At 41.0% G+C, this 11,129-nt stretch overlaps 1 protein-coding gene across 1 annotated transcript in view; it reads right to left on the bottom strand.

Moving 5' to 3' along the window:
- OTOGL (otogelin-like) overlaps positions 1 to 11,129 on the bottom strand; it is a 174,130-nt gene that overhangs the window by 106,267 nt on the left and 56,734 nt on the right. The window contains exons 20-23 of the mRNA XM_010832076.1: positions 8,744 to 8,909; positions 7,891 to 7,965; positions 5,333 to 5,385; positions 3,187 to 3,349 (exon numbers count right to left, since the gene is read on the bottom strand). Of these exons, the coding sequence (XP_010830378.1) occupies positions 3,187 to 3,349; positions 5,333 to 5,385; positions 7,891 to 7,965; positions 8,744 to 8,909 (457 nt within the window). The remainder of the gene's footprint in view (positions 1 to 3,186; positions 3,350 to 5,332; positions 5,386 to 7,890; positions 7,966 to 8,743; positions 8,910 to 11,129) is intronic.

Below are 11,129 nucleotides of genomic sequence, written 5' to 3'. Positions count from 1 at the left end.
CCAAAGCAATCTTGAGAAAGAAGAATGGAACTGGAGGAATCAACCTGCCTGACTTCAGACTATATTACAAAGCTACAGCCATCAAGACAGTATGGTACTGGCACAAAGACAGAAATATAGATCAATGGAACAAAACAGAAAGCCCAGAGATAAATCCATGCACCTATGGACACCTCATCTTTGACAAAGGAAGCAAGAATACACAATGGAGAAAAGACAATCTCTTTAAGAAGTGGTGCTGGGAAAACTGGTCAACCACATGTAAAATAATGAAACTAGAACACTTTCTAACAACATACACAAAAATAAACTCAAAATGGATTAAAGATCTAAATGTAAGACCAGAAACTACAAAACTCCTAGAGGAAAGCATAGGTAAAACATTCTCTGACATAAATCACAGCAGGATCCTCTATGACCCACCTCCCAGAGTAATGGAAATAGAAGCAAAAATAAACAAATGGGACCTGATTAAACTTAAAAGGTTTTGCACAATGAAGGAAACTATAAGCAAGGTGAAAAGGATAGCTTTCAAAATGGGAGAAAATAATAGCAAATGAAGCAACTGACATAGAATTAATCTCAAAAATATACAAGCAGCTCATGCAGCTCAATACCAGAAAAATAAATGACCAAATCAAAAAATGGGCCAAAGAACTAAACAGACATTTCTCCAAAGAAGATATACAGCTAACAAACCCATGAAAAGATCAACATCACTCATTATCAGAGACATGCAAATCAAAACCACAATGAGGTACCATCTCACACCAGTCAGAATGGCTGCTATCAAAAAGTCTACAAACAATAAATGCTGGAGAGGATGTGGAGAAAAGGGAATCTTCTTACACTGTTGGTGGAAACGCAAACTAGGACAGAAACTATGGAGAACAGTGTAGAGATTCCTTAAAAAAACTGGAAATAGAACTGCCATATGACCCAGCACTCCCACTGCTGGGCACACACACCAAGGAAATCAAAACTGAAAGAGACATGTGTATGTCAATGTTCATTGCAGCACTGTTTATAACAGCCAGGACATGGAAGCAACCTAGATGTCCATTGGCAGACGAATGGATAAGAAAGCTGTGGTACCTATACATTATGGAATATTACTCAGCTATTAAAAAGAACACATTTGAATCAGTTCTAATGAGTTGGATGAAACTAGAGCCTATTATATAGGAGAAGGCAATGGCACCCTGCTCCAGTACTCTTGCCTGGAAAATCCATGGACAGAGGAGCCTGGTAAGCTGCAGTCCATGGGGTCCCTAAGAGTCGGACATGACTGAGCGACTTCACTTTCACTTTTCACTTTCATGCATTGGAGGACATGGTAACCCACTCCAGTGTTCTTGCCTGGAGAATCCCAGGGATGGGGGAGCCTGGTGGGCTGCCGTCTGTGGGGTCGTACAGAGTCAGACACGACTGAAGTGACTTAGCAGCAGCAGAGCCTATTATATAGAGTGAAGTAAGTCATAAAGAAAAACACCAATACAGTATATTAATGTATATATGTGGAATTTAGAAAGATGGTAATGATGACCCTATATGTGAGACAGCAAAAGAGATACAGATATAAAGAACAGACTTTTGGACTCTGTGATAAAAGGCAAGGGTGGGATGATTTGAGAGAATAGCATTGAAACATGTATATTATCATATATGAACTAGATCACCAGTCCAAGTTTGATGCATGAAACAGGGCACTCAAAGCCGGTGCACTGGGACAAACCAGAGGGATGGGATAGGGAGGGAGGTGAGATGGGGGTTCCGGATGGGGGACACATGTACACCTGTGACTGATTCATGTCAATGTATGGCAAAACCAGTACAATATTGTAAAGTAATTAGCCTCCAATTAAAATAAATAAATTAATTAATTAAAAAAAAGAATATACAAAAGAAATGCAGTTCGAGTATTTTGAATGCAAAGTGGCTCACTGTCATTTTCCCAAAATCACAGTTGGATCGGGGATAAATGCTAAGTCCATCCTGAAATGAGTGCTCCCCTCAATTCACTGCATTAATTATATCATGTACACAACATATTGTGACATTATTTAGTCATGTGTTCTATGTGGCATGCATCTCACACATATGTAATATGTCCCATGCTGCTGCTGCTGCTGCTAAGTCACTTCAGTCGTGTCCGACTCTGTGTGACCCCAGAGATGGCAGCCCACCAGGCTCCCCTGACCCTGGGATTCTCCAGGCAAGAACACTGGAGTGGGTTGCCATTTCCTTCTCCAATGCATGAAAGTGATATGTCCCATGCTGCTGCTAAGTCACTTTAGTCATGTCCAACTCTGTGCCACCCCATAGATGGCAGCCCACCAGGCTCCCCGGTCCCTGGGATTCTCCAGGCAAGAACACTGGAGTGGGTTGCCATTTCCTTCTCCAATGCATGAAAGTGATATGTCCCATGCTGCTGCTAAGTCACTTTAGTCATGTCCAACTCTGTGCCACCCCATAGATGGCAGCCCACCAGGCTCCCCGGTCCCTGGGATTCTCCAGGCAAGAACACTGGAGTGGGTTGCCATTTCCTTCTCCAATGCATGAAAGTGATATGTCCCATGCTGCTGCTAAGTCACTTTAGTCATGTCCAACTCTGTGCCACCCCATAGATGGCAGCCCACCAGGCTCCCCGGTCCCTGGGATTCTCCAGGCAAGAACACTGGAGTGGGTTGCCATTTCCTTCTCCAATGCATGAAAGTGATATGTCCCATGCTGCTGCTAAGTCACTTTAGTCATGTCCAACTCTGTGCCACCCCATAGATGGCAGCCCACCAGGCTCCCCGGTCCCTGGGATTCTCCAGGCAAGAACACTGGAGTGGGTTGCCATTTCCTTCTCCAATGCAGGAAAGTGAAAAGTGAAAGTGAAGTCCCTCAGCCGTGTCCGACTTTTAGCGACCCCATGGACTGTAGCCTACCAGGCTCCTCTGTCCATGGGATTTTCCAGGCAAGGGTACTGGAGTGGGGTGCCATTGCCTTCTCCAATGCATGAAAGTGATATGTCCCATAAGCACAGACAAATACCTACAGCAGTAATCTAGTTACCAGTTCAGAGCTAACCACCAATCAGAACACAATTTTAGCTATTTCTATAAAGAATGTTCTAAGTGCTCTTGTGTTTTCTATCAAATCCTAAACATTCTGTATTATCAAGGAAAATAATGTGCTTACCCTGGAGCACAAACACAGCCACTTATGCAGGGTGACGATGGGGCGCAAGTGAAGTTCATAGCCAAATTTGCACATGTCGTTTCACAGTTTATACCACCGGCTGGTAATTGAGGGTCAGGAAACCTACAGTCGAAATACTGTTTTCCCTCAGGGCAGATGTGAACTTCAGGAACAAGGCACAGACAAAATATGTTTAACTTTGTATTTGCTCCATACACATAATCATATTTACATGCGTTTGTCATTAAAACTCAATTAACTACGGAACACAATATATTTTACCAGTAATTACTGATGACCCCAGTAATAACTGATTTTACTCTGTGATGTTTGGTTCATGAGCTTAAACCATTCTCTAGCCAGATTTCCTTTAATTACCTAAATTTCCAAAATCTATTTTGAGTTTGAAAACTTTAGCTGCCTTCCATAAGAAAACAACTAAACAACTAGTATATACCTTCCTGAAATCAAGAAACAGGGTATTGTGATTAATCTAAACATATATTATCATTTTTTGAAGATTGACAGTACCATACGTTTAAACTTTTACAAAGCTATGTGTTTACAATAAACACATGATACTTTTAGGTCTTGCTTCATCCCTGAGTCACTATTTATGTAACTCCTTCCTGGTGGCTCAGATGGTAAAGGATCTGCCTGCAATGCAGGAGACCCAGGGAGCCCGGGATCGAACCTGGGGTCCCTGGGTCTCAAGATCCCCTGGAGGGGGCATGGCTACCCCCTTGTATTCTATCCAGTATTCTTGCCTGGAGAATTCCATGGACAGAGGAGCCTGGCAGGCTACAGTCCATGGGGCCACTAGGAGTCAGACATGACTGAGTGACTAACTCCTTTCACTATAATGTGGAAGTGCAGAAAATGGGCATAATTACAGGGGCTACATATTGCTCCAGAAAGCTTTTGAGTTCAGAGGGATTACCACTTCTTATGTGGGGCCAAAAGGAAACTTGGGGATTCCTCTGCGAGAAGCCTGGCCACCTGGGCTTCCTTTTCCTCAATACTGAGCCACCCAATGCAAATGAGTCAAGGCCGGGAGGGCCCAACAGCTTCCAACTATGTGTGCAGTCCATGAACATACCCTGTAAATAAGCCCTGCTGCTGCTGCTGCTGCTAAGTTGCTTCAGTCGTGTCCAACTCTGTGCGACCCCACAGATGGCAGCGCACCAGGCTCCTCCGTCCATGGGATTTTCCAGGCAAGAGTACTGGAGTGGGTTGCCATTGTCTTCTCCGTAAATAAGCCCTAGACAGCCTGAATCCTGATACACTGAATCAAGGGCATATAATTAACTCAAAGCTAATTTAGAAAATTTATAACTGTGCAAATAAATAACAAAGCAATAGCTCACAGTTGGTTTTATCAGCCTACACTCTTGCTACCCATTAAAATCAACAGAAGGTTGCTTTGTTTAGTATTTGCTTAGAATTTCTCCCCAGTGACCATAAATTTGAGGCTTTCTGTGTGGTGAAAAATAAGTAATATAAAGGGTCTCCTAATATATATGATCTTCAGGAATGATATGCAATCATAATATATTTTCAAAAGAGGTGGCAGTCGATGTCATTTTACATACCATTGATAATTGATGGCTAGTCCTAAAGCTTTGCTACTTAAAATGTAGCCCTGAACCCCGTATCATTAGCATCACTTTGGCCATCAACAGAAATGTTGCAGGCATCACCCTGACCTACTGAATCAGAATCAATATTTTAACAAAATCCCTAGGTTTTTTGTGTGTACATTCGGAATCTAAGAATTGCTGATCTGGAGTAGGGTTTCCCAACTGCTGTTGCACAAGTGACTTCCAACAGGTGCCTGGATACATATCCCGAAAGCGTTTGGCAGACCTGAGGTGGTGCTGGGATAGGGAGCATCAGGCAGCCTCCCTGGTTGATCAGCTCTGCCCTAAGCAGCCTTACATGTTCACCCCACACTGTCCAACAAATATTATAATTCTGGAGGTGAAAAAGTTAGGAAGCACCAGAGCACCATGTAGAAAAGCATTCCTAAGGCTATTCCTCCATGTGCATTCGCAAGGGGGGCTGTGATGAATTCATAACTTCTGCCCTAAGAGTAGGGACGGTACTAGAGCCTCCTCTCTAAGAAAAACATCTATCTAGATCTTACCAGTAGAGGGCGTTGCTAATTCATCACATTTCACAGTCCCATTTGAACACTGGCTAGTAGAAGTAAACAGATAGTTAATTCATGAAACAAACCTCAAGACTTTTCTGTTTAAAAAACAATATAACATGCAAGAATTGACAAAAAAGATTTTTTTCCCAGAAGTTTTTGTAAATAAGTTATTGGTTTAGAACTGATTTGAAGAGAGCTATTTCAGTTCAACAGATTTTTATCAAAATCTGTGTATCTGTGTGAGGCACTGTGATTAGCATGGAGAATTCAATGACCAAAATTCTTAGTCTTTACCCAAGCGCCTACTACGTTCCAGTAGGAGAGAAAGACATACAAATAAATAACTGAGCCAGTGTGACATGAAGCATACAAATGTTTAGAATATATTAACACAAGTAAAGCACATAACAATGTTTCAAAATCTGTTAGCAATTGACATTAGGGCAGTCAAAGAAGATAAAGTCTGCAAAATTTTGAAGACAGGATGGAGGTTACAATATAGATAAAGTAGGAATGTTGTCACACTGAGTGAAGACGTAGGGGTGGAATAGCTTTCTATGCAACGTAACCGGAGAGGCCTTCAGCAAAGTGTCAAAGACCAGCTTCTATTAGGACACTAAGACTTTATCCCTGAAGTGAGTCACTAAAGACCTTAAACAGAGATGTTATATTGTTGGTTTGAATTCTAGGAAAGTCATTCTGGCAGCAGCGCAGAAGAGACAGTGGGGTCACATCTTAAAACCTGAGTTCCAAAGTCAGGGCATAAGGCAAAAACCAAATTCAGGCAATATGAATTGTGAAAATCACTTAAGGAGTTTTCATGATAAGGAAAGATTTTTACACCAATTCTCAATAAGCCCAACATAAACAGTTTTGCCTCGAGCTCTGGACTAGATCATGTTTTCTATATTTGAGCCCAGATGAAGAAGCTGACTAACAGAGAAGGGCCATGTCATACAAAAAATATGCTTCTTCCTCATCTAACACGAGGATGACCCTCAGAAATATGACTCACACTGCGAACGGCAGAGAAGGACCGAGACACAAGGATCTCAGGTCACAGAACCAGGCCTTTCATATCATACTGATTCTGGGACACGGGCTTTTTAAGAGGAATGGCAAATGAGACCATGGGACAAATGGAATTTTTTTTTTCTCACTGAGGTGGGAAGGTTCCTTTGTTTTTGCAAGTTTACTTAAATTCAATTATGTTAAGTTTAAGAACAATATAGCATCTTGGTAGGATGGAAGGAGACAAAACTAAAGACAAGAAGATCAAGTAGAAACGTCCAGGGAAGAGATGTTGAGAGGCATTGCTAAGACAGTGGTGACAGAAAGGAGGAAATGGACTCCAACTGCGTGGAAAAAATAAAATCTCAAGTCATTGGCAGTGTACTGGGTAGGGGTGTTGAAGAGGAGGAGAGAGTCAAAGACGGCTCCCAGGTTTGTGGCTTGGGAAACTCTGGCTAATAGCACAACCTACTGTAGACAGAGCCAAGAGCTGGTTGCCTTTGCATCTCGACCGAGGGAAAGGAAGGGAGATGCACATAGCAGTAAATACAAATTGTGCATAAACAATATTCTGCCAGGATACAAAATAAGCTGCAAAGCAAAACAGACAACAGAGCAAGCACTGCAGAGCCAGGCTGTCCAGGAACGAATCCTGGCTTTGTTACCAAGGTGCTTAACTGTCTGTGCCTCATTTCCTCACCTGCACACGGGGGCTGCAGCAACTGTACCTGCCTCTTAGGGTTAGAGTGATGGGTGTTTTAATAGATGTAAAACTCGTAGAGTGATACCAGGACTACAGAAAGTGCACAGGAAAGGGCAGATATGATTATTGCAATGCTTATTATTACTACCCTCTTACGTCTGTTCTTATCTGTGGGTTCTATGGTGCAACTAAAAGGAGGTTAGGAGTTGGATATAGATCTACGAGGACTGCTGCATGGACATGTCTACATTTTTAACAGGTTACAACTTGAAGGAGTGTTTTCTTATCAATAAGCATTTTCTCACTAGAATGGCTGTCCTTTGGGAGGCAACACTCTGACTCCAGAGGGTGACATGGTGAATTCCAATTTGAAACTGCATTTTCTGAGCCAATGGATAAGCCACAAAACTAAAACGCCTCAGTAACTTACAGCATCTGACCATTCATCTCACCCTTAACTATTATTTGAGAACTAAGGGGACAGCCATCTCACCCTTAACTATTGAGAACTGATCAGAGGCATTCCATTTCACTGTCTGACACTTTAACTCATAGCTCTTTTCTGCAGTTATGAGCACAAGATTAAGGCATTCACGTTGAAATGAAATATATATATATATATATATGTGAGTGTGTGGTTTAATGAACATATGTATATATGTATATATTTGGGTTACCTATATATAAATGTCACACATATGGTTTAAAAGTTTATATATTAAGGTTATCTGTATTTTTCAAATTACGGATGTCATATTTCAATTTATGGATTTGGTTAAGAATTTACATTACTCCATGTCATTTGTCAAGAACAATCACCGTTACTGAAATCTACCATAAGCCTGAGGGTGTTGGGATGAGCTCTCCGGGTTGGTAAATACTGCCTCTGTAATGACACCGGCAGTGAAATCTGTAAGGGGGAAAAAAAAAGGTTAAGTTAACAAAATAGGATATATTTAAGAAAAAAAAAAAAACACTGAAATTCAAGCAGACCACATGCTGTATTGGTACTTTTAAGGCACAGTCTAGCAATAACATTACTGCACAAAATTCCATGCAATTCTGTTAAACAAATGTGAAATCTTGTGCAGCTTTAGATTTTGTTTCCCAAAACTCATACTCTGTATTGTTTTCGTCACAGTACAGACTATGTTGTCTCTCTCACAAAAATGTCCCTGGAGGCACTTGAGAGAAATACAACCAATCTATCATGTAACTCTATGTAGACAACAAAGTCTTTATGTCATGTGAGATTTGAGAAATTTCTGAATGCTGAGAGACATTACAATCCTGCTACTACAATTTGCCACATGACAGAGAAACATAAACCTTTCTATTATTATTGATACGGCAAAAGCACGTGGGAATGAACTTCGGGTGACTCATCAGATTCCTTAGCTCTTTCTGCAGCGATTTGTGAGTACATACAGGGTTAACAAATAAATACATAGGAGTAAGGATATTAAGAAATATTAAAGAAACAACTCACAAGCAGATCCTTGCATATATGCCCACTTATTTTACGGAAAAACTGACATTTAATAGTGGAAAAAAACTTATGGTTCTGAGTCGATTAGATTTTTTTAAAAAAAGACGGGGAGAAAAGAAACAGGCATGGCAGCCCCTTTATCCTGTAAGGGAGACAAGAGGTTAAAAACTGGATGCTGTCAACACATTCTGGGACGTACATGGGAACACAAAAGCTCAGCGTGTCTTCATAGTATTTGCCTTCAGGACAGTTGCAGCCTTCCGCACAGTCATCGTTGCACTGCTCTGGGGCGGAGAGGGAGACGCAGGAGCGGCGGCAGAAGGAAGAGCAGTGATGGTACATCATGCCTTTCTGACACACCACCCCTGAGGACGGAGAAGCAGCAACTGAGAGAGAGCGCGCAGGCCAGAGCACGGTGTGCTGGGAGACGAGTCCACGATAGACACAGATCACCAAAGCAGAAGGTCTGCCACACCAGTAAACTGAGGACACTACCGACTGCTATAACATAAATAAATAAGCAAGCAACTGTTTGCCTCAATAGAAGTTTAACCAGAGAGGAATAAAATTTCTATGTGAACTATATTTAAGTGTGACATTTCATATCATTCTTTTACAGCCTGTGCTATAATTTTCTTGATATATTTAAAGAATTTTATCCGTCTAAATAAACCTACTGTCCTCACATTTTAAACTTGTTTACCTCTATGTTGACATCATCTTCTTTATGACATTATTTAATCCTAAGTAAGCTTTGTCATCTACAAGTAACACAAAACTTGATTTTATTGATCTATGCTCACAGATCCTGTTTTTTGCCTATTAAATCATGTCTATAACTTTGGCTAAATCCTTCCAATTTCTTTTTAGAAAAAAACTGAATTGATTAAAGTAGGCAAACTAAAATATTCTAAAAACACACTTGCACAGACACCTCAGAAATGCTGGGTAAAACAACTGAAATAATGTTAATCGTACAATTGCTCTTGTGAGAAAAAAAAAGCTGGGGTGGAGGGGAATGGAAGATAACTTCTTTGGATGACAGCGGTAAAGAGAGAAAAAAAATCCAAAACTTGAAGTAGAGAAAGTGAGGGTGGGTCACAGTGATTTTCGACTTTATATTTAACTCTTAAGGAAATGGGAAATGAAAGTTGGTCCTTCTCAAGGCAAGGAACTGATAGGCTCTTAACCGACGCCTCCAAAAAAATCATCTAACTCAGCTGAAAAGATGGACTACAGCAGAGGTCAGCAAACTTTTTTTGGAATAAGCTAATGGTTCCAGAGAATAGCAAGGAAGATAAGAAAGCCTTCCTCAGTGATCAGTGCAAAGAAATAGAGGAACAATAGAATGGGAAAGATTAGAGAACTCTTCAAGAAAACTAGAGATACCAAGGAAACGATTCATATAAAGATGGGCATAATTAAGGACAGAAATGGTATGGACCTAACAGAAGCAGAAGATATTAAGAAGAGGTGGCAAGAACACACAGAAACTATACAAAAAATATCTTCATGACCAAGATAACCATGATGGTGTTATTACTCACCTAGAGCAGACATCCTGGAGTGCAAAGTCAAGTGGGCCTTAGGAAGCATCACTATGAACAAAACTAGAGGAGGTGATGGAATTCCAGTTGAGCTACTTCAAATCCTAAAAGATGATGCTGTGAAAGTGCTGCACTCAATATGCCAGCAAATCTGGAAAACTCAGCATTGGCCATAGGACTGGAAAAGGTCAGTTTTCATTCCAATCCCAAAGAAAGGCAATGCCAAACAATGTTCAAACTACCACACAATTGTACTCATTTCACAGGCTAGCAAAGTAATGCTCAAAATGCTCCAAGCCAGGCTTCAACAATATGTGAACCGTGAACTTCCAGATGTTCAAGCTGGTTTTAGAAAAGGCAGAGGAACCAGAGATCAAATTGCCAACATCCTCTGGATCATGGAAAAAGCAAGAGAATTCTGGAAAAACATCTACTTCTGCTTTATTGACTACACCAAAGCCTTTGACTGTGTGGATCACAATCAACTGTGGAAAATTCTGAAAGAGATGGGAATACGAGACCACCTGACCTGCCTCCTGAGAAACCTGTATGCAGGTCAAGAAGCAACAGTTAGAACTGGACATGGAACAACAGACTGGTTCCAAATAGGGAAAGGAGTACATCAAGGTTGTATATTGTCACCCTGCTTATTTAACTTCTATATAGAGTGCATCATTTGAAATGCTGGGCTGGATGAAGCACAAGCTGGAATCAAGATTGCTAGGAGAAATATCAATAACCTCAGATATGCAGGTTACACCACCGTATGGCAGCAAGTGAAGAAGAACAGAAGAGCCTCTTGATGAAGGTGAAAGAGAAGATCAAAAAGTTGGCTTAAAACTCAACACTCAAAAAATGAAGATAATGACATCAGGTCCCATCACTTCATGGCATATAGATGGGGAAACAATGGAAACAATGACAGACTTTATTTTTGGGGGCTCCAAAATCACTGCAAATGGTGACTGTAGGCATGAACATAAAAGACACTTGCTCCTTGGAAGAAAAGCTATGACAAACCTAGACAGCATATTAAAA

The sequence above is a fragment of the Bison bison genome, unplaced genomic scaffold, assembly GCF_000754665.1.
Source record: "Bison bison bison isolate TAMUID 2011002044 unplaced genomic scaffold, Bison_UMD1.0 scf7180017864535, whole genome shotgun sequence".
In the NCBI taxonomy this organism is placed as follows: domain Eukaryota; kingdom Metazoa; phylum Chordata; class Mammalia; order Artiodactyla; family Bovidae; genus Bison; species Bison bison.
The sequence above is the reverse complement of the archived record's forward strand: the minus strand, read 5'-3'. Positions and strand labels throughout refer to the sequence as shown.